This window comes from Dryobates pubescens, chromosome 8 (assembly GCF_014839835.1).
Source record: "Dryobates pubescens isolate bDryPub1 chromosome 8, bDryPub1.pri, whole genome shotgun sequence".
Taxonomy (NCBI): Eukaryota; Metazoa; Chordata; class Aves; order Piciformes; family Picidae; genus Dryobates; species Dryobates pubescens.
In genome coordinates this window covers 43,984,614-44,009,136 of record NC_071619.1, presented here as the reverse complement: position 1 = coordinate 44,009,136, position 24,523 = coordinate 43,984,614, and the positions used below count along the sequence as shown (strand labels likewise).

Below are 24,523 nucleotides of genomic sequence, written 5' to 3'. Positions count from 1 at the left end.
AAGTTCTTCACTGAGAGAGTTGTTCGCCATTGGAATGTGCTACCCAGGGAGGTGGTGGAGTCAGCATCCCTGGAGGTGTTCAAGAGGGGACTGGATGTGGCACTTGGTGCCATGGTTTAGTCATGAGGTCTGTGGTGACAGGTTGGACTTGATGATCTTTGAGGTCTCTTCCACCCTTGGTGATCCTGTGATTCTGTGACAGGCCTGTGAGTCAAGATGGAAGCAATTTCACAGGATGAAAAGCAAAAGCAAAGGACACACATGGAACCAAGAGTAAACAAAGATGCTATTCTCTACTTCCCATCAGCAGGGATGTTCAGGCACTTCCCAGGAAGAAGGGGTTCCACACACGTAGTGGTTGCTCAGGGGGACAGATGCCATCAACAAATGCCACCACACTGCCTCCTTTCACTTAGCTTTCAGTCTGAGCTGACATCATATGGCATAAAATACCACTTTGGTCAGTTTGGGTCAGAGGGCCCAGCTGTGTCCCCTCCCATGATCTTGAGCATCTCTTGGCCTACTGTTGGGGAAGAAAAAGCTGTAAAACCACAGCCATCGTGCTTGGCTCAGCAGTAGGCAAAACACTGGTGTGTTATCAACACCCAGCTACAGCACTGCAAAACACAGCACCATGAGAGATGCTCTGGGAAGAACCATCTCCAGCTCAGCCAAGTCATGTACAGCAGTCCTGGCCCCTGCTCCCTAGCACAGATGTCACTCCCACAGTGACATCCCTGCCAACACCTGGACACCTACAGCCAGTACATATCACCATAATTCCATCCTTTAAAGCATCACTTTGGAAAGATTCAGCAAGCTCTGATGAATGCAAGGTCGGCATTGCCGTAAAAAGCTCAGCGGCTTCACTCCTGCTTCATCTCCAGGCTTCTCTGCCTGTAAGGTTTCTGTCACTAGGCACAGCTCCTGTCCGGGCAGGAAACACAGAGAATTGTTCAAACCATGGTAACAACACTCCAAAAACCTGTCACCCTAGGAACAGCAACACTGAGCCCCTCCAAACCTGCAGAATATTCTGCATCAACAGGCAGACATCCCAAGAAACCCCAGGGCTGAGCAGCAGGTGGAGTCAAGGGCTGAGCAGCACAGCAGCTGGAGTCAAGGGCTGAGCAGCACAGCAGCTGGAGTCAAGGCCTGAGCAGCTCAGCAGCTGGAGTCAAGGGCTGAGCAGCACAGCAGCTGGAGTCAAGGGCTGAGTAGCACAGCAGCTGGAGTCAAGGCCCAGGGCAGCACAGCAGCTGGAGTCAAGGGCTGAGCAGCACAGCAGCTGGAGTCAAGGCCCAGGGCAGCACAGCAGCTGGAGTCAAGGGCTGAGCAGCACAGCAGCTGGAGTCAAGGCCCAGGGCAGCACAGCAGCTGGAGTCAAGGGCTGAGCAGCACAGCAGCTGGAGTCAAGGGCTGAGCAGCACAGCAGCTGGAGTCAAGGGCTGAGCAGCACAGTAGCTGCAGCCAAGGGCTGAGCAGCACAGCAGCTGGAGTCAAGGGCTGAGCAGCACAGTAGCTGCAGCCAAGGGCTGAGCAGCACAGCAGCTGGAGTCAAGGGCTGAGCAGCACAGTAGCTGGAGTCAAGGGCTGAGCAGCACAGCAGCTGGAGTCAAGGCCCAGGGCAGCACAGCAGCTGGAGTCAAGGGCTGAGCAGCACAGCAGCTGGAGTCAAGGGCTGAGCAGCACAGCAGCTGGAGTCAAGGCCCAGGGCAGCACAGCAGCTGGAGTCAAGGGCTGAGCAGCACAGCAGCTGGAGTCAAGGGCTGAGCAGCACAGCAGCTGGAGTCAAGGCCCAGGGCAGCACAGCAGCTGGAGTCAAGGCCCAGGGCAGCACAGCAGCTGGAGTCAAGGGCTGAGCAGCACAGCAGCTGGAGTCAAGGGCTGAGCAGCACAGCAGCTGGAGTCAAGGCCCAGGGCAGCACAGCACCTGGAGTCAAGGCCCAGGGCAGCACAGCAGCTGGAGTCAAGGGCTGAGAAGCACAGCAGCTGGAGTCAAGGGCTGAGCAGCACAGCAGCTGGAGTCAAGGCCCAGGGCAGCACAGCAGCTGGAGTCAAGGGCTGCGCAGGACTGCAGCTGGAGTCAAGGGCTGAGCATCACAGCAGCTGGAGTCAAGGGCTGAGCAGCACAGCAGCTGGAGTCAAGGGCTGAGCAGCACAGCAGCTGGAGTCAAGGCCTGAGCAGCAGCTGGAGTCAAGGGCTGAGCAGCACAGCAGCTGGAGTCAAGGCCCAGGGCAGCACAGCAGCTGGAGTCAAGGGCTGAGCAGCACAGCAGCTGGAGTCAAGGCCCAGGGCAGCACAGCAGCTGGAGTCAAGGGCTGAGCAGCACAGCAGCTGGAGTCAAGGGCTGAGCAGCACAGCAGCTGGAGTCAAGGCCCAGGGCAGCACAGCAGCTGGAGGCATGGCCCAGGGCAGCACAGCAGTGTGATAGAGTGGGATGTACATCCTGATTGGTTTTGTCCATCTGATTAGTTTTGTCCATAAAACCTTGCTCTGTGTGCATGGGCCTGCCCACGGGGCGGGACCAAGGCTGTCATCTGGGGAACAGCTGAGGAGGACTGCCGATCTTCACCAACAGGAGGCAGGGGAGACCTAGAAGAGACTGAATACACATGCGCAGAGTAGAGCCACGAAGTTTCGAGAAGGAGGGCGTCAATCAAGAGGAGAAAGGTTATAAAGGGGGACGGGAACTCGACGTAAGTGCGGCAGTTGCGGAGCGGAGACTCCCCTGTCGTCCAGCGCTGTGTTTGCTCCTGCCTTGCTACTTAATAAATTGTCAAAATTTTCTATTCGGTGATGTATTTTGTTTAATAAAACTCTATAACAGCAGGAGTTGGAGTTGAGATTCTTTATGACATTCAGAGTGCTCCATAGCTGCTGATGGTGTCCCTGGCATCCTTTAGAGACCTTTCTGCTGAACTGTTTCTCACTCATGGCCACTACAGCCAGGGTAAGATGTCGTCCCCAGCTGACAGCAGGCTGACACTCCAGGAATCTCTGCAGTTCATTTTCATTTCCTGCCCTTAGCATTTTTTCAGCCTTAGGCATTGGACACAGTGTCTCAGAGTTTTATGCTAGGTGTACTCCATTTATGTTGGCTTAACTCAGTGTCTGGCCTGTGATGTTTTTTTCCCTCCAGTGAAGCCTCAAGTTCCCCCTGTGCACCATCAGGACGTCAAACCTGCTGCAACAGCTGAGGTCTTTCCACCCTGATGCATATCCTGTGTGGTCAAAACCCCACTGCAGCTGCGGTGGAGCAGGACTGAGCTCTGATTCCACAAAATGCCAATGAATCCAAAGTGCTGTCTGAACACTGGGCAGGTTTTTCCCATAGCTTAAACCCCACATCATTCCACAGTCTTTTCACTTGATCTGACAAAAGAGAGGCCTCAAAGAGAAAAGAGGAATATTTCTGTTGTCTGCTCCCAAAACACACCTCAGACATGCAACCCCCAAGGGAGCATTCTAAATCCAGCGGCTGGTCTTCAAAGATCACTTAGGAACAACGTTCGTTATTTGTTCCTGTTAGGGGGTGCTCCGAACCCCCCCTCCTTCCCCCACCTCCATCAGCAGAGGCTTGATGGGGCAAGACAAAGGCACCAAATTGCCTTGCCAAGGGCGAAATTGCTTTCCCCTCCCCCCGAGGGACATGTAGAAAGGCTCCATTCTTCCCCCCAGGAGCTGAAGCCCCTCACACGGATTCACCCGTAGGGGGAAGCTCACGCTGGGCTTTGGAGCTGTGCTGGGCTGGGTTCTTCGTGCCCAGGATACAGTGGCACTGGACACATTGTCTAGGGAAATCAGAGTGACCAGAACGCGGTCAGCTCTCGCATTTTGGATCCGTTTGGGTGCTCATTTTGGATTCGCTGTGCTCTCGCTCTGGATTCGTGGTGAAATTGGAGAGATCAGCACTTGGAGCCTGCTTCTCCCTGGACCTGCCTCCCGCTGGAGCGACCTTGCCTGCCATGAAAGTGTGGCTGTTGGCTGGCACAGGCTGGCAGTGAGGCTTCTCTTGCACTGCTCAGACACTGTAGCTCCACAAGCTTTGCCTCGTGGCAGCCGTGTCTAAGGACACTCTGATTCTGGCAGGCCCCTTTTCCACACACTGGAGTCTGCCACCGGGTAGAGACCTGGGGACCATCTCCAAATCCCTGCTCCGTCCTGGTGAGTACAACCTGCACCCTCGTTCCCTAAGGTCCTGGCTTACCTCCATTTCACAAGTGGGGTGAAGCTATTTTGTGGTTTAGCCTGTTCCATTTTGGGAACTCTCTACATTGTACTATGGTTGCCCATGAGCACCCCGCTAGAATTTGTGAGCAAACAGAGCCTACAAATAAAATGTAAGTAGTTTGTGCATAATTTCGGGCAGGGCTGTCAGGAAAATAAAGATTTTTATAATAAATAAAGATTATCATAATTCCCACCTTGGTAATTTAATCCCAGTCAAAACAATGCCCTCGAGAAAAAAAAAACTAGGAACAACTAAGAAGAGTTTGGAACAAACCTTACTAGAAAAAGAGTATGACATTTGATGCAATATTCTGCTTCATGCTGAAATATGACAACCAGCCACAGCTCCGAGCTGCCTTCAACTAGGTACTCAGCGAGGAATGCCTTTCTGTAAGGAAGCCCGCTGGTACTTCAAAACTATGATACTTTTTACTCAATTGATCTGATTTTTACTACTGATGAGCAGACAATTCTTATTTTTACCAGAGTAACAGAGTCGCTAAGGAACTCCCCATTGTTAGCTGGAATGAGGAATGCAGGAAGGGGGAGAGGGACAGACAGACAGCATTTGCGTAGATAAGGAGCAACAGGATTTTTCAGTATCTTTTGTACAGATAGAAGACATCTGGATATTATGTATATGTTTATAGATATCTTATGTATATCTGGATATCACAGTCTCACAGTATAACTAAGGTTGGAAGAGACCCCAAGGATCATCAAGTCCAACCTGTACCCACAGACCTCACGACTAGACCATGGCACCAAGTGCCACGTCCAATCTCCCCTTGAACACCTCCAGGGACGGTGACTCCACCACCTCCCTGGGCAGCACATCCCAATGACGAACGACTCGCTCAGTGAAGAACTTTCTCCTCACCTCGAGTCTAAACCTCCCCTGGCACAGCTTGAGACTGTGTCCCCTTGTTCTGGTGCTGGTTGCCTGGGAGAAGAGACCAACCCCTTCCTGTCTACAACCACCTTTCAGGTAGTTGTAGAGGGCAATGAGGTCACCCCTGAGCCTTCTCTTCCCCAGGCTAAGCAACCCCAGCTCCCTCAGCCTCTCCTCACAGGGCTGTGCTCAAGGCCTCTCCCCAGCCTTGTTGCCCTTCTCTGGACACATTCAAGTGTTTCAGTGTCCTTCCTAAACTGAGGGGCCCAGAACTGGACACAGGACTCAAGGTGTGGCCTAACCAATGCAGAGTCCAGGGGCACAATGACCTCCCTGCTCCGGCTGGCCACACTATTCCTAATACAGGCCAGGATGCCATTGGCCCTCTTGGCCACCTGGGCACACTGCCGGCTCATGTTAGCACCCCCAGGTCCATAGATAGATGATCTTTGGTACAGACAGAAGATATCTGGGCTTTTCTGTGAAACACTTAACATGCCTTTGTCATTTTGGATGGACAACTTTTCATACAAAAGCCTGCCCAAAACTCTCTGCAGGTACACAAGTCCTTGGGAAAGATCCAACTTGTGTCGGGCGCCTGAAATAGAAGCATAATACAGGAAACTTACCGAGACTCTTGTCTTTAAGTCAATTTTGGCTAGGCAGGCGCACTCTGTTTGGCTGCAGGACCTGCTGAGGAGCAGGACCTCTCAGGGCCCCCCGAGAGATTCTCGAGGAGAGCTCCGCTGCTCATCAGATCGCTGCAGGAACAGAGCAGACTGCCGGCAAAGAGAAGGTTTGCTTCTATAAAAGGGGTATCATAGAATCAGTCAGGGTTGGAAGGGACCACAAGGGTCATCTAGTTCCAACCCCCCTGCCATGGGCAGGGACACCCCACACTAGATCAGGCTGGCCAGAGCCTCACCCAGCCTGGCCTTAAACACCTCCAGGGATGGTAACTCTGTAAGCCGTGAGGGGACGCCCTGCGTGGGAGAGAGGCATCTATTGCACCCCTAGGGAAAAGAGCTCTTGGGTTGGGACCAGGGGGGTCCCGTAGGTAAATATAAGCACTGTTTATATATTATGAGCATTGTTTGTAGTGTGGGACCAGGAGGGCCCCAAAGGGAATTATAAGTATCGTTTAAGTGTGCGAGGGGCCAAGAGGGTCCCTAAAGAACTCAAAGTATTAGAAATACTGTTTAGGTTTTGAATGTGTGGCTGAGTGTGTGTGTGACTGAGACACAGAAAAGATCCACAAAGCATGGGAGTGGGGCAAATAATTGTGTATTTAGGACCAGTCATTATTGTTGTAATTGTATTTGTTGTATGTTCAGTGTTGTAAAAAGGCAGTGCCGTGTTGTATTGTGTAAAATGGGAGGGAGACAAAGTAGTGAGATCCCAAGACATAGCCTACTTGGTTGTATAATTGCCCACTGGGGGGAAATTGGAGGCCCCCCAGGAGGGTCAACAAATCAAAAGACTCTAATTAAATTTTGTACCCGGTGGTGGCCATTATATAAATTAGAAGGTGGAGAGAAATGGCCTGGAAATGGAGTCTGGAGTACGAGACTTTACTGCAATTCATGTTGTTTTTAAGGAGAGAAAAGAAATGGGATGAGGCAATATATGCTGACATGTTTTTCTATCTCCGAGAGCATCCGGAGTTTCAAAGGGACTGTGGTATCAGAGCTCCCTCTGATCCAATGGTTCTGGCCCTTGAAAAAGAATACAAGGCCAAGAATAAGAGGCAGACACGGTTGAAAAGGTGTTGCTCTGTGTGTAGCATAGGGCAGAGGTGTCTTAAACTTGGGGAATTAAAGGACCTGCCTGAATTTTATCAATCTCCAGGAAAATTACAGAGGGTTCAGAAAATAAGGTAGGGAGTTCTGGGAGTGGCAGCAATTCAGAGAGTGACACCGGAGTCAGTTCCCAGAGCTGTGCTCAGGGAAGCCCAGTGGCAAGAAGGACCCGAGGACAGCAAGCAAATGCCCCGGCTTCCCAGGCACTCATTCAAGCCCCTCTGAGACAAGCAGGAGGGCCTGAGGGGGACCCAGTCTGGATTAAGGTGCCTTTTACAAGTGATGATTTGGATAGTTGGAGAGAAAAGGCTAAAAATTATTGTAAGGATCCCACAGGGACGGCTGCACAATTCCGATTCATGATCAGGCAGCACAATCCAGACTGGGATGGTATCCAGGTATGATTAGAACACAGGACTGAATGTGGTAGGTTGAGAGAGGGCTTAGCTCTCCCTCCTCCACAGAGTAAGAAACCACAGCTAACTCAGTCGAAGAGCAAGCTATATATTTACAAGCATATATGGAAATTGTTAAAAGGGTTAAAAAATGTTTGTTATAGCCTTATTGTATGCAGGAATTTGCTGTGTTGCCAAATGTCAAACCACAGTATTGTGGCCATGCTAGCGAAACTAAGAAGAGCTTGATAAGGATGTTGTGTAACCTTAAGATATCAGCTTTAAGCAAAAAACTGCCCATAGATGGTAATGTATAGCTAGGGTTGAAGGAGAGGACACAGAGGAAGACTACTTGCTTCAGCCTCACCGACCACCAGAAGGTAGAAGACGACCCCCTAGCAACAGTTGGAACATGCGCATCTCGAACTCTGAAGAAACACGAACGCGGAAGAGCTACCACATAAAAGACTGATGAACTCAAGGGTGGGGTACGGCAGTTGATGGAGCGGTGACTCCCCTGTCGTCCAGCGCTGCATTTGCTTTATTGTTCATTGCCTTGTGTAATTTGCATTAAATCAAATCAAATTTAAATTGGTTTTTTTGTAAATTCTTTATAACAGAAAGCAGGTTATATATAACACAATATATACAGGTATTTACAATATATACACAGAAATACACAGCAAAGACAAATAACACAACAAAAATCCCTCCCCGAGGGAGGGATCCCCTCCTTGCAACCCCCTCTCTCCCCCCTCTACCTCCCTTTCTCCCCAAAAAGGGGTTAGAGAGAGAGAAAGGCAAGTTACTAAGGAGAAGAGTTGTTAGCAAGCTTCACAAGCCCATGCAGGATTAGTGTTTGCTTATCTGAAGGCCAACTCCAGCAGTTCGCAGAAGAAGCAGGCAGGGAGAACAGGCTGAAACCTCCAACTCCCCCAACTCCCAAACCGAACTGAACTGAGGAAAAAAAAAATTTCCAACTGCTCTACAATCTAAAGCTGGATTTTTGTTTATCAACCAATGAACTTCGTTTAGAATATCAGAATGTTTTGGTTCTAGTACCGAAAACATTAGCCAGTGTGTTCCAGCAGTGTTTGTTCTTAAAGGCACAGCCTCAAACGACCACACTGAAACAGAGAAACAGTTTATTGACAGACATGGATTGGAGCTAGCAACAGAAAGAATTCAAACCCGGGGTGGGGCAAACATTGGAGATGTATTCCCACTCCAAAATCCAGAATGGAATACGAACAATGCCCTGCAGAGGACTAGACTGGAGGAACACCGGGAGTTCGTAGCCAGGGGAACAGAAAAAGCCATTCCAAAAGCAATTAACTGGTCTGTGTTGTACTCGGTCAGACAAGGACCTGGTGAATCACCCTGGGAATTCTTGGATAAGCTGAGGGAAGTCATGAGGAGAAACACCTCTCTTGACCCCGGAGCAGAAGCAGGCATACAACAACTGGTACCCCTATTTATTGGGCAATCTGCTCGTGATAGCAGAAAGAAGTTGCAGAAGTTGTCACCCCCGCAGGGAAGGGATTTAGAGGCACTTCTGGAGGTAGCATGGAGAGCATTCTCTAACAGGGAAGAAGAAAATAGGAGAAAAGAAAAGAGAATGTTGGTAGCAGCGTTAGAATGCAGGCACAACTAGAAGAGGATGACTAGGGAGGACCAGAGGGGACTATAAATACCCTAGCAGATCCTCTGGTTATAATGAAGCTAAGGGGAACAAGAAAATAAACTGGAATTCTTAGTGGACACCGGAGCAACCTTTTCAGTCTTAACTCAAGCACTGCTGCCTTGGCTGAGAGCTGTGTTTCTGTGGTAGGGGCTACAGGTCAAACTCAGAAGGTGTATTTCTTTAAACCTCTTAAATATAAATATGGTAAAACTTGGGGCTTACATAAATTTTTATATGTGCCAAATGCCCCAAAGTCATTGCTGGGGAGGGATTTGTTGGAAGCATTGGGAGCTGAAATTGAATTTAATAAGGGGAATGTAGAATTCAGAGTAAGGGAGGAACAGCTGATTGAGGTCTTAAGTCTTGCATTAATGAGCCCTCACCAAGAGAAAAACAGAGTAAGAGAAAGCATAAAAGATCAAGTATATCCTGGGGTTTGGGACACTGAGCAGCCTGGAAGGGCTAACAATGCCCCACCTGTGGTAATAGACCTTAAGCCTGGAGCTCAACCAGTTAGATGAAAACAATATCCTTTAAGGAAAGAAGATAGGGAAGGACTCCTGCCTATTGTAGAAAAATTCTTAAAGTATGGGCTGCTAACAGAGTGTGAATCAGCTTACAGGACTCCAATTTTACCTGTAAGGAAACCAGCTGGAGGGTATGGGTTAGTACAGCACCTAAGGGCTATAAATAAAATAACAAAGGCTATCCATCCTGTGGTGGCAAACCCATACACCCTCTTGACCCAGTGAAGAACAGAATTAGAATGGTCTACCATCTTGGATCTGTAGATGCCTTTTTCTGCTTACCCCTGGCCCCTGAGAGCCAGCCACTGTTTGCCTTTGAATGGGAGAACCCAGAAACTAACCCAAAGTGTCAATTAACTTGGACAGTCTTGCCCCAAGGATTTATGAACAGCCCTACTATCTTTGGAAATCAGCTTGCAAAAGAGTTAGAAAAGTGGAACAAGCCAGAAGGCAACAGAGTTCTGCTGCAGTATGTAGATGGCATCCTGCTGGCCACCCAGACCAGGAGGGATTGTGAAAGATGGACTGTGAGTATGCTGAATTTCCTGGGACTGAATGGGCATCGAGTTTCCCCACACAAGGCCCAAACAGTACAGCAGCAAGTAACCTACTTGGGACAGGAATTAACAGCAGGACAAGGAGTGCTGGGCCCTGAAAGAAAGGAGGCCATCTGTTCTATCCCACTGCCAAACACAGCCAAGGCACTCCAAACCTTTTGGGGAATGGCAGGGTGGTGCCAGTTGTGGATTTATAATTCTGGGCTGCTTGTGAAACCCCTCTGTGAATTATTGAAAGAGACTGATAAGGACTGCAATGGAATGGGGAAGCTGAACAAGCTTTCCATACCTTAAAGAAGGAATTGCTGAGGGCACCAGCACTGGGCCTACCTGGTGTCACTAAACCTTTGTTATTGTATTCCCATGAAAGCCAAGGGACAGCACTCGGAGTCCTAGCACAAACCTTAGGACCCTACCGAAGGGCAGTGGCATACCTCTCTAAACACCTGGATGAGGTAAGCAAGGGAGGGCCAGGATGCCTGAGGGCTGGGGCAGCAGTTGCAATTAACATTCAAGAGTCTCACAAATTCACAATGGGGCAGAAGATCACAGCCCTGGTATCACACACCAGCTCTGCTGTTCCAGAAGCCAAGGGAGGACACTGGCTGTCTCCACAGCGATTTCATCAACACCAAGCCATCCTAGTGGAGCAGGATGATGTAGAAATTAAAGTGGCTGACTTTGTCAATCCAGCCTCTTTCCTCCAGGGAGGTGTTGGAGAACCAGTTATCCATGAGTGTTTGGAAACAATTGAGGCCACTTGTTCCAGGAGACGTGAAGAAGGAGCCCCTGGAAAAGGCAGACCATAACTGGTACACTGATGGAAGCAGTTTTGTGACCCAGGCAGAAAGAAAAGCTGTAACTACAGGAGAAGAGGTAATCGAGGCAGAAGCCCTACCCAGTAACACCTCTGCTCAAAAGGCAGAGATAATAGCTCTGACCCTTGAGCTTTCCCAAGGGAAATGTGCAAACATATGGACTGACTCCAAGTATGCCTTTGGGGTGGTACATGCCCATGGAGCCATTTGGAAGGAAAGAGGACTGTTGATATCTCAAGGAAAAGGTATTAAGCATGCAGAAGAAATACTGAGGCTGCTGGAAGCAGTGCAAAGGCCAAGGAAAGTAGCCATAATGCACTGCAAAGCACACCAAAAAGGGAATACTGGTCAAGAAAGAGGCAACAGACTGGCAGATGAAACAGCAAAAAGGGTGGCCAGGGAGGGGAGGAAGGTGTCAGAGTTTGTTTTGATCCCAGATGGTAAACTGTCAATTGAGCAAAAAGAGCCAGAACCTGTGTACAGCACAGAGGATCAGAAATTAATCAAAGACCTTTCGGGGAATAGGATAGGAAAGGGCTGGGCCAGGACACCGGACGGGAAATTAATCATTCCCACTAACCTTCTCTGGGCTTTTGTTCAGATGGAACATGCAAAGACTCACTGGGGAGCAGAAGCCCTGTATGGAAAATTGGTTCAGGAGTGTATAGCACGGAAGTTATACACCACAGTAGAACAGGTAACCCGGCACTGTGAGGTGTGTCTTAAGGCTAACCCCAAAGTAAGAAGAGGAGTTAGACTGGGACAAATTAGCAAAGGAAATTATCCAAGACAACAATGGCAAATTGATTTTACTGAACTCCCAAGAAAGGGGGGGATACAGGTACCTGTTGGTACTCACTGACACCTTCTCTGGTTGGCCAGAAGCATTTCCCTGCCGCACAAACAAAGCACGAGAGGTTACTAAGGCAGTGTTACAAGAGATAATACCTTGTTTTGGGGTACCTGCTGCTATTTCCTCAGACAGGGGACCTCATTTTGTGGCCAAGGTGGTACAGCAGGTGAGCAAAATTTTAGGGATTGATTGGAAACTCCACACCCCCTACAATCCACATTCGAGTGGGCAAGTGGAGAAAATGAACCACTTAATCAAAAATCAGATAGTAAAAATTGGACAGGAAGCAAACCTGCCTTGGCCACAAGCATTACCAATTGCCCTGTTGCGAATTCGAACTAAGCAAAGAATAAAGGAAGGGTTGAGCCCATTTGAAATCCTGTTTGGAAGACCTTATGTAGTAGGCACTATGGACCCTTCTGAACCAGGGCAATTTAGAGAGGAAATGTTGAACAAGTATGTTCAGCAAGTTTATGAGAACCTGAGCATTGTCAACAAACAGGTGATTGGAACCCATGTGAGAGGGTTAGACAGACCAGTCCCTGATGTGGAACCTGGAGATTATGTCTATATCAGATCTCTTTCAGAGAACCCTCTGGAGCCCAAGTGGACTGAACCATACCAGGTGTTACTGACATCCTTCACAGCCATCAAAATCAAGGAACAAGCTGCTTGGATTCACCACACCAGAGTCAAGAAGACCTCAGCGAGAGAATGGAAACTCGAATCCCAGGGGCCCCTGAAGCTCAAGTTGTATCGATAATTGTGATTTGTTTGTTGGTTGATACTATTGAGGGATGGGAAGGAAATACATATTTAAATGTTAGTCAAGAATTGGCTTTGCAAACTAATCTCTCTAACTGTTGGATATGCACTGAGCTTCCTCGAGGCCAAATGAGGACCCCTTTATTTGGGGTAGCCTCAATGAATTGGACTTGGGGGCCACCAGACTGGGTGACTACATCTGATAGTAACTTCCACAACTGTCAGCCTGGGTGCAAAGTTTGACTTATTAATTGTAGATCCTTCACAAACCCTTTTTGTAGAAAGCAATGAAAGTAGTGAAAATAAGGTAGGATGGCGAAACTTAACAGGGTTGGGCTGCAGCTGGAATTACTCTTCCCCTGGAGAAGTCTCAGGTGCCAAGCCATGGGTTCAGGGAAATGGCTGTACCTCTTCTAAAGAAAACAGGCTGGATGTTGTAGGGGCTGGTGTAGCCCTACTAAGTCAAACTAGTTGCTTACTCCCTTATGGATATTGGTGGTTATGTGGAGGTGGGTATGCCAGAAAAAGCTTACCCCCAAAATGGACAGGAGTTTGCACTGCAGGCTACTTAACCCCACACATCACTGTCCATCCTGAGATCCTGCCCAGAGGATATTGGAGAACTCTTTGGAGAAGACACAGAAGGACAGCAAATCCCCTTGCCAGATCCAACACTGGCTATCACAGTTTTGTTCCAGCATTGATCCCTGCAGTGAGTGTTGCACAACTTGACAAAGCAATAGTTAATCTATCAGCTCCAGTGGCAATCATTGCTGACTCAGCAGCTGATGGGGTGCAGAATCTGCAGGTGGAAGTTAAGTCTGCGAGCAGTGTGGCACTGCAAACCAGGCTGGCTCTGGATATGGTTACAGCTGAAATGGGAGGGGTGTGCACCTTGATAAACACCACTTGTTGCACCTATGTAGATGAGTCAGGACAAATTAAAGCTGATGTAGAAAATATATGGGAACAGGGGAAAGTATTACATGAGGTGAGCAAGGATGATACGTCATAGGGATTATCAGACCTCTGGGAAGAGTTAACCTCAGGGATGCCCAATATGCTCTGGCTTAAACAGTTGGTGCTGGGAATTGTAATGATTATTTTATTAATAAGATTGCTGTTAGTTTTGGTTAAGATAATTAAGTGTACTGGAAAGAGTGGTGTGGAATCCTACCAGAAGTCTAAAAATGATAACCTCAGGCATGAGCTGGACACAGCACATTATTTTAAGCAAATATAGTACAGGAATATACTCTTGGCTGTAAGAAAGGGGGGAACTGATGAGCAGACAATTCTTATTTTTACCAGAGTAACAGAGTCGCTAAGGAACTCCCCATTGTTAGCTGGAATGAGGAATGCAGGAAGGGGGAGAGGGACAGACAGACAGCATTTGCGTAGATAAGGAGCAACAGGATTTTTCAGTATCTTTTGTACAGATAGAAGACATCTGGATATTATGTATACTTCTCTTGTTTATAGATAGACGATCTTTGGTACAGACAGAAGATATCTGGGCTTTTCTGTGAAACACTTAACATGCCTTTGTCATTTTGGATGGACAACTTTTCGTACAAAAGCCTGCCCAAAACTCTCTGCAGGTACACAAGTCCTTGGGAAAGATCCAACTTGTGTCAGGCGCCTGAAATAGAAGCATAATACAGGAAACTTGCCGAGACTCTTGTCTTTCTCTACCAAACACCCCCAACAAATAAGGGGGGTTGGGTGGGAAAACACTGGTATCTTGAAGAAGTACCAAAAGATTCTGCAGAAGCCAGACATGCTACAGAAAACATGCTGAATTACTTTGGGGAAAATGACTGGAAATGCATCTGCTTTAACTTGTGGTCTCTTTGAATGCAAACTTACATCCCAGCACTCTGACAAGGCAGCCCATTTGGCATGGTAAGCAAGTGCACTAGAACCACTGCAGCTGGAGACTTACATTTCCTTCTCCTCATTTAGTCTTGATGCCTCCTTCTGAAGCAACTGTAACTGTTGTTGAGCCATGCTTAGTTTGTGAGATGTTCTCTCTAGGTCTCTCATCAGTTCCTGGTTAGTCAGCTTCAGTTTGGTGTTCTCTACTTTGGTTTCTTCTTTACCAGTGAGAAGGTTTGTACATTGCTGCTCTAACTGGGATGGAAGGAAAAAGAACACAAAGTATTCTAACTGAGGTATCTTGATTTTGAGGCTTTCAGTTCAAGTCTTAAAGGTTAGTTGAACAGGGAAACTATTTCTGTCAAAGTCATATGAATAAAACATATATGGTGCTCTTCCACCGCTCTGTGTACAGACATATTTAAGTCACACAAAAATAAAGCCATTCCACTCTATGACTTCATTTAATCCAGTTAAAAATGCACCAGGACAAACCACAAAAAAGGTGTTTACAGAGCAGATTATCAGTACTTAGCTGATTTTCACAACTGCTATTTTAGACAACTTCCCACAATGACAAGGCCTACAAAAAGTGATTCAGAGTTCTGCCTAAAAACTGTTAGATTTAAATCTGGTAGCTGATAAACCTTCCCATCCCCAGCAATAGCAACAAGCAGTAACCTTTCTGCCACCTCCACTAAATCTGCCAAGAACTGTGAATTAGAGCTTTTTTATTCACTTTCATATGAAATCTCCAAAGTCTATACAAAGGAAAGATACATCCTCCCTGTGAAACAGGTAACTGCAGATGACAGCTGTTTCTGCCTAACTGAGCAAATTAAGATGACAGCAAAAGTTATGTAGACTAAAATTAGTCCACTGCATATTAGGGCAGACACTTCTGGCCTAGTCGTGAGGTCTGTTGGGACAGGTTGGACTTGATGATCCTTGGGGTCTCTTCCAACCTTAGTTATACTGTGAGACTGTGATACTGTGATACTGTGGCCTGAAGACATAAAAGCTTTTTCCACTTTTTCCCCTAGTGTGCATTTTGAGAGATGTAAAATGTATTAGGAGAGTCACAACGATGCCAGTTCAGTCTTCCAGATCTGAGACACGGTGTTAGAACTCTCATTTTGCACCTTCCAACAGTAAGAGCTCACCCAAATCAAAACCCATCCACACACAGATCTGCCAGTCTGTTCATGTGCCACATGTCTTGGTTTTGAATGCAACCTTAAGGTCCACATTCAAAACAAAAGCAGAAAATGCTTTTCTGTCTGGGACTGAATGGTGAGGAGCAAAAGCACGGTGGCACACTTAGAGCAGCTTAGCCTATTGCTGACCTGTAGCCTCAGCAGGCTTACAGTTCACATGGAACACTGAGTAGCTGGGCGTCAAAATACTGAGAAGCGATGCTGGTTTATGCTGATAGATCACTTCAGTTCCATAGTACTGCTTTCAGTTCTTTGACAAACGGAAGCTGTGTAGTCTCAGTAAGACACAGGATGCTTCAGTTCAGCAGTAGACAAGACTTCCTTGCCCAGAGGAGTGGGTTTGGGAGGCAAAAAGCGATCACACAAAGATGAACTGTCAAAAAGCTTAAGAGCAGCAGCAATCCCCCTCACAGAATGCTATGGCCATCTCAAAACCTGCAGAGAGAGTGGCCTGGAATTGTCACTGCAATGGCAGCCATCATCAGCTCCCAAAAGCACAGTTACAGGTGTTCGAAATCCTGGTGCTTACTCATCTGAGAAACAGAATGATGTTGAAACTACACTCAGCAGTATTTAAGTGCCAGGGCACAAGAGGAGAAGGCCTCACTTCACAGCACTGCAGAGCTAAAAGACAGGAACCACAAATAAATTAGAAAAAACAGAAAACATGGTTTAGCACCAGAAGGAGAGTTAGATAACAGTTGGACTTGGTGAGCTTAAAGGTCTTTTACAACTAAAACCAGTCTATGATTCTATAATACTATTCATAATAAACAATGCAATGAATAGAAAGAGGGAAACTTAACCTTTTAAAAATCAAATAAAAATAACACCAATGTTGTGTCACAGAATCACCAAGGTTGGAAGAGACCTCAAGGATCATCAAGTCCAACCTGTTACCACAGACCTCATGACTGGACCATGGCACCAAGTGCCACGTCCAATCCCCTCTTGAATACCTCCAGGGACGGTGACTCCACCACCTCCCTGGGCAGCACATCCCAATGACGAACGACTCGCTCGGTGAAGAACTTTCTCCTCACCTCCAGCCTAAACTTCCCCTGGCACAGCTTGAGACTGTGTCCTCTTGTTCTGGTGCTGGTTGCTAGGGAGAAGAGACCAACCCCTTCCTGGTTACAACCACCTTTCAGGTAGTTGTAGAGGGCAATGAGGTCACCCCTGAGACTCCTCCAGGCTAAGCAACCCCAGCTCCCTCAGCCTCTCCTCACAGGGCTGTGCTCAAGGCCTCTCCCCAGCCTTGTTGCCCTTCTCTGGACACCTTCAAGTGTCTCAATGTCCTTCCTAAACTGAGGGGCCCAGAACTGGACACAGTGTCATGTGGGAACACCAGTTATGAGTGGTCTGAGCAGTCTGGCAGTGCAGGCCTGGAGCCTGACATGGTGCTAGGCCATGCTCAGCACAAGTGCAGAGCCAGCTACCAGTATGCCAAAACAGTGCTGTGCCTGCAGCACTGTAACTAAAACAAGACGCTGGTAGCTAGAAACATAGTGAGTTATCTTGGGACAGCAGGACATGCACCTGCATCAACAAACCTCGCGTGTCATCCATAGCTGGACCAATAATCTACACTAGTGTGATGTGTGGTCACTCATAGGGGACCAATGAGTCCATGCCAACAAGGCACACCAAGCTTATATAAATGGTAGCAGTTTCCTTGCTACGCACTTCTTCTTCCTTTCCTGCCTGTCCTATCTCCTCTCCTTCCATGCTTTACTGTGCCATGCTCTCACCATAGGCCTGAGCCACAGGCCTGCAATACTGGAACAATAAAGGATCAATACCGATCATATTGGTCAGCCGTATTGATTCCAAGAACCTCCGTCGTCGCCAAGTCTGGCTAAAGTGTCATGTTCTCCAAGGCAGGCAATAGCAGACAATAAGCAATGTAGACTATAACTGTACATTTTCCTGATACTGCTGCTTGTATCATTTGATTGCACCAGACTTAAAATTGACTGTAGGCCCTCAAGTAGCTTCTGTGCCTTTTACACGAAAGTTAGAGCATGAGTATTTTAGAGAACCAGAGGAAATGGGGTTTACAGAACTACTGGTTGATAACTAAGTTTTAAGCAAAGCTTCAAAGGGAAAAATAAAACCAACCAATAAACAACCAATAAGCTAGGAAAAAAGTAAACTTTAAAAAAGAGTAAAATTAAAAGATAGTAACTACAAAATCATGATAAATGATTTTGTCTATTTTCACAGCTAGCTTCAGACTAAGAATGCTTGGTTTGTGTGCCCCCACAGGCATCTCTAAAGCCTAGTTTACTTCAGTACAGTGTTGCAATGTGCTAAACAGTTTGCATAAACCCACATCTATTCTGATTCACAGTGGTACTGAGCAAAGGTAATTAACATCCTGAAGGATGTAATTAACAATCTAAATGATTCTATGAACATCAGGCTGCTGATGGCTATGTAATGGCCTTTTAGTTCAGTCCCACATTTTCACTGGCTAAGCTGGCATCATTGTTGTAAGAGGGAGGTTTGTCTCCCCTCTTACTCAAGTGTAACCCCATATTTCCCACCAGCTCCAGCAGCACCTGGATTCCTTTCTCAGGAGAAAATCTACAAACTACACACAACTAGGACACTGCCCTCAAGCTTCATTTATCTCCTTCTTCCCTTCCTCTCTTTCTCTTTCCTATTTCCTAGGACCAGCACTGCCAAGCTACTCAGCCTTTCACACTCCAGTGCCACCCCCTTTCCGAAATGCTCATCTTTCAGATGCTGACCTTGGAGACAACTTACAGCAAGTGCACACATACAGAAATTCTCTGCTTCCCCTACAAGCAGCCCATGCTTTTAAGAAGTAAAACACACCAGGGTTTAACACAGGAACTTGCCAAGCTGTTACCATGGAAGAGAACCATGCGTTGCTATAAAGCTGTTATCACAGAGAGGTAACAGGATCAGGACCAGGTTATTCATGAGGGAGCATTTCAAGTTTATAGGGCTGAATGATTCAAAATAAGTGAAAAAGTAGTTGGTGCAAGGTTTATACAGTAAGACCCAAATAACTGTTCTCTGCTCCCAAGCTACCTGGGCACTAAGCTAGTTTCTAGTACAGCAAAGGCAGTGGAATTCTGCTACATTTTCATAAAACTAAGCTACTGACTGGAGAGAATTCCTGAAGCTTTTGTTTTCATTTTACCATATGGAAGGAAAACTGCTTCAGAAATAGAGGGTAGCACTTTTCCAGAGCACATGCATAGCAGTCTAGCAGTCATAACTCCTTTTAAGGGCATCTAGGTATCTATACTCATGACACAAAAGCAACAGAAGCTCATAGTTTGGCAGAACCACATCACAGCATCTTGCATTTTTGGGACTAAAATAGTACGAAAAGAAAAGAAGTAGTGGTGAATGGTGCCACAGCCAGCTGGCAGCCAGGCACTAGTGGTGTGCCCCAAGGATCAGAGCTGGGCCCCGTGCTCTTTAACATCTTCATTGATGATCTGGATGAGGGCATTGAGTCCATCATCAGCAAATTGGCAGGTGACACCAAGTTGGGAGCAGGAGTTGATCTGTTAGAGGGTAGGAGAGATCTGCAGAGGGACCTGGACAGGCTGGACAGATGGGCAGAGTCCAAGGGCAGGAGATTGAACACATCCAAGTGCCAGGTTCTGCACATTGGCCACAGCAACCCCATGCAGAGCTACAGGCTGGGGTCAGAGTGGCTGAGAGCTGCCAAACAGAGAGGGACCTGGGGGTGCTGATTCTAAAATCAGGTCAACAAATTAATATTATCTAATTTTTCAACTATGGAAGATATTGGTTAATACCCATTTCTGGTTTTGAACCAATTGTTCCATTTCTTCTTCTTTTGACAGGAGCTTGCACTCCAGCTCTTTACTGTAGGACTGAAACCTCTCTGCATCCTGCAAGAATTCAAAAAGGATATGGATTAACAGAAGAGCACAATATGGATTAACAGAACAGCACAACTGCATCAGCAGGAGACATCAGGCATGAAAATAATAAGCAAGTGAACAGAGTGAGCTACTGGTAGAAACCTGTTTATGGATAGTACCACTCATGAGTCTGGACTCTGACCATCTGTAAACTGGTGTAGTCCAGCAATTTCAATGACTGCAGTTTCTATAGGATATGCTGACTGCATATGAGTAGACATCAAGTCTACAAAGGGGAAGCAAAAGCATTTTATCTGAGCTTAGCCAAGCCAAGTCAATGAAGCTAGAATGCATCCTTCTGTTTCCAGCTACACATATCTCTCATACACTAGCATTCATGCTCATCTGTTGCAACAGTGAGCTGCTTCAGAGAGCTAAACAAGCAGGGGAATAAAGGAGGGGAAAGCAAATAGCTTTCTGAACATTTGGTTCCTTGAACCAGACAACTGCTGAGAATATATTGATAGAAGCAACTTGGGCAAATCTGAATGGAGTCATACAGTAACTTGCATAGAGACACAGGACATACAGGCTACTGACACAGCACAGCAATTCAGCTTAAGTAAAAGAAGCAATACCTGCTACCTTTAAAATCCATCACTAACAACAAGTTGTCACAGATATTCCACACATATGCAAGTCACCTGGGCTTCATGCTCTGCCATTCACTACTGGGAACTCCCACTAGTATTTGAGATTACTGCTTCAGACTCCTCAGCTGAGATGAACTCCAAGACCTCCCCTGAGTAAAACTTGCTTTCAGCAAGTTTTTGCTTGCAAATTGTCCTATTCCTCCACAACAGGCTTCTGCTCTCTAAGGTCTTCAGACAATAAAAACTCCCTCCACACAGCAGTGGTTCCTACATGCTTTTCCCCTTCAGTATTACATGTAATGGGGTTTTCAAATGCATCTTAACTGGCTTCTTATGTGGAAGAATATATATCCAAGTGAAAAAGACAGAGTAGCTCCTCCTTTTGTACCCTTCAGTCAGCAGGGTATTAAGTATCATAAATAGCTACGATTTGTACTCATCTGCACCTTGCCAGTTTCTTTAAAGAGCTGCTCATCAAACTATAATAATTCCCCTTTCATATGGCATCAATGCATCTCTCCAGGCTGTAAAGTCTTTGTGAAACTTTGCATTAGAGTAAGAATTTAACAGTCAGATCCCCCCAAATGCCACATTATTCATGCCAAGAAACAATGTTTCTTGAGTGTCTGACAACCATTAGTGTGAATGCTGACTACACTGTAAATAACTTCAGCAGGAAGCTTTCATGGAAAAGGTTGGAAGTCTACAACTAGTTAGGAGATCCAAGCATCACTTCTGATGGAAAAGTCTTTGTTGCTTTAGGATTTTCAACACAGCATCAGTTATGGGCTATTAAGAGCATATAAAGTTGGCTATTAAGAGTATATAAACCATTTCTTCTCCAAGTGCTGTTAGGCAAAGTTACAAATACTTTTTATCCTTCAGCTGATATACAAAATATACCAAAAAAAGTTAATCTCATCCACCAAAACCTGCTCCCAGCTTGGAGTGGAAAAAAAAATGACATTTGAGTCAAGTTTACTACCACATGAGGCAAGTGAAAAGACTGAGTCCTTACACAGCTTTTTGCTCTAATACAGTTTATGTCAGGAAAACAAAAGGTTCTTTGTATATTTGGGTCACAAAAGTTTTGATTTGACAGAGAATGAGAGTAATACATGGAATAGCTTTGACCACGCTGCATGCTGTGTGCTGCCTCAAGTCAGGCACTGGCTTTAAAAAAAGACCTTTTAAAAAAAGGTTTGATTTCAAGACAAGAAGACATGAGGCAGCAGCTCGTGGTTGGCTGTCCCACGCCACACAGAAGTGTGCAGCCTCAGTCATCTGCACGCTCAAAACTCGTTTGGACAAGTCCTCGCGCAACCTCATTGAGTTTGAAAGGTAGGTGAAGCACAGATGTCTTCCCACCTGAATGATTCTAAGACAGCTCTTTCCTGGAGCAGCTCTTGTTAATGTCCATGTTTTAGGAGGAAAAACAGGACAGAAAAATAAACAAAATCCAGCCTACAAGAGCAGCAGAGGAGATTAAAAGGAGACTTTGTAAGGAAACATGATTCATTGTCAGGTGTTCTGGAAGCACCACGGCAGTGACAAACGACTCTGACGTTCATCTTGCAAATAGCTGTGGTGGTTACAGAAATTGCCATCACTATATTTATCTCTTTTACTCTTCATTGAGAACTTGTCCCTTCCCCAAAAGCAGAGACTGCAGAACACAACAGGAATGGTGCTGCTCTTAACAACCTCAAGAGCATTTTTCCTAAGTGTATCCTAAGTGTATCCTGGGCTGCATCAAAAGATACACAGCCAGCAGGTCAAGGAAGGTGATGCTGCCCCTCTGCTTTGCTCATGTGACACCCCATCTAGACTGTGTCCAGCTGTGGAGTGCCCAACACAAGAAGGACAAGGATCTGTTGGAGAGGGTCAAAGGAGGGCCACAAAGTTGATCAGAGGGATGGAGCACCCCTCCCACATGGACAGGCTGAGGGAGTTGGGTCTGTTCAGCCTGGAGAAGAGAAGGCTCTGGGGAAACAGTATTAGTGGCCTTCCAGTACCTGAGGGAACCTACAGGAAAGTTGGAGATAAACCTTTTTTATAAGGACGTGTGGTGACAGGACATAGGGCAATGGTTTTAAACTAGAGCAGAGTAGATTTAGATTGGACTTTAGGAGGAAGTTGTTTACTAGGATGGTGGTGAGACACTGGAAGGGGTTGCTCGGCAGAGCTGTGGACCTCTGATCCCTGGAAGTGTTTAAGACCAGGCTGGATGAGGCTTTGAGTAACCAGGTCTTGTAGGAGATGTCCCTGCCCATGGCATGGGGATTGGAACTAGATGATCTTTATGATCATTTCCAACTCGAGCCATTCTATGATTCCATAGCAGCATCAATAATAGAAGTTGTAGCTCAGCTGACATTCAAAAGAATGCCAGTTGCTACTGTATGCCAATCACTGAGCACAGGACATCGTGCTCCTCTCATCCAATCAGTTACTTAGTGTGAAGCTGCAGAGCCTAGATCAATACAAAAGTAGCAGTGATGTAAGCAATGTTTTTAGTTATTCTGTTGTGAAACACATTTTGTCAGCTTTAATTTCACACCCAGAATGAGTGTAAATCCACTGGAAATGGGAGCAGAACCCAGGCCCACAAAATGTCACTCACTTTCAACAGAAACTGCTCCTTCTCCTTTTTGATTTGCTGTTCCACTTCCTCATAGAGATGTTGAATTTCTTCATCATAAGCAGCAATTCTCCTAACAAGAGATACAATTATACTGAGTGGGTCTTTGTAGCATTAATTCAAGTCATGGCTCACATTATGAATTTGAGCTCCACACTTCTGCCTTAACACCAGAGAATGCTTTAGACATTGTTCAACACTCAAGAGCTCTGAATGGAGTACTTCTGTTCCATGGTAGCTGGACTAGATGACCTTTGAAGGTGCCTTCCAATCAAAAACATTCTATGACTCTGCATCTAAGGTATGTTAGCTGGAACAGACATCTTAATAGTCTTTTTGAAAGCTGCCTTGCTGCCTGACTAACAGCTTTGATGAAAAGAATCTGAAAAGCACAGCTGAGGAACAGAAATAAACATTGCACACAAGTATATTTCACTGTAGGGAGAGAAAAGAAGAGACCTACAGAGCTCCCTTTTTCTAACATAATACTGCAATTAATATCACTACAGTTTGGTACAGGAAGGATTACACTTAGCAGATGCTTTTGTTTGGGCAGAAAACAAATTAACAGTTGAAAGGGAACAAAACAGCTGCTTTGTTTTGCTGCTGCAAAACTCACTTGTCATCACACTCAGGAGACATCCCAGAAGTATTTTCAATAGAGATTAATAGGGCCTTCAAATGACACTACTGTATACTCCTCCTCATTCTCCTTGCTACAGCTGTTCCTTGAGCAATCTGCAGAATGCATCTGTTACAAATAAATACTTAATTGCCTAGGCATTAACATCATTAAGAACAAGACAAGGACTATACAGTAGAACAAAGCCCTGAAGTTTGTCATCTGGGTATGTATTCTTTCACCTTTCTTTCTTTTTTGTTTTTTTTGTGTGCCGGGTTGAGGCAGCCCCCTCTCTCCCCACCACGGGCAGGAATAAAACACTCAGACAAACGGATTGCAAAAGTGATGAAAGTTTAAATAGAAAGCAGTGAATGTTACAGAAAGCCCAAAGCGCAGTGACAAAGAAAGATCCCAAAGCAAACCCAGAGGCATCCCATCCCCACCTGAGGGTACACCCGAGACCCTCAGGGCTCCTTCTTCCCCCTCCCTCTGCTGGGCTAGTCTCAGCTGGCCAGGCCTGAGACTGCCCATCCCCCTGTGGCCTTGGGCCTAGCCAGGCCCAAAGCCAGCAGACATCTCCCCCAGTTACCGGCTGGCGGAGGAGGAAGAAAAGAGACAGTGCCAGACCCCGCACTGGATCTTATAGTGGTGCAAAGAATTATGGTAGGAAATACACAATTTCCTGTGTCCATCCCTCTGGGCTGGACTTCTGGACACAGGAAGTGAACACACCAGGGGGGCACCCAGCTCAAACTGCAACAGTTTGTTACCTAACACTGCACACATGACAGGTTTTCACTCACTAAAGGCCTGGTTCTCTTCTCAGTTAATTGGAAAGAATTTATCTAGAAGGGGCAAGAGAGTCCTAGCACTAGAGTTGGCAGGGCTCATTAGGAGGGCTTTAAACTAGGTCTGAAGGGGGTGGGTGAGGATATCGGTCCCTCTGCAGAGCAAAGAGTAGGGCACAAGGTAGGGTCAGTTGAGAGGTGGGGAGCCCAGCTGCAGTGCATGCACACCAATGCAGGCAGCCTGGGCAATAAGCAAGAGGAGCTGGAGGTCCTGGTCCACCAGGGTGACTATGATATAGTCACCATCTCAGAAACATGGTGGGAC

The 24,523-nt window shown here is 46.6% G+C and overlaps 1 protein-coding gene across 1 annotated transcript in view; it reads right to left on the bottom strand.

Moving 5' to 3' along the window:
* The window catches only part of CRACR2A (calcium release activated channel regulator 2A), a 75,277-nt gene that overhangs the window by 31,509 nt on the left and 19,245 nt on the right, over positions 1 to 24,523 (bottom strand). The window contains 4 exon segments of the mRNA XM_054163920.1: positions 848 to 924; positions 14,466 to 14,657; positions 19,426 to 19,521; positions 22,771 to 22,861. Coding sequence (XP_054019895.1) covers positions 848 to 924; positions 14,466 to 14,657; positions 19,426 to 19,521; positions 22,771 to 22,861 — 456 coding nt within the window.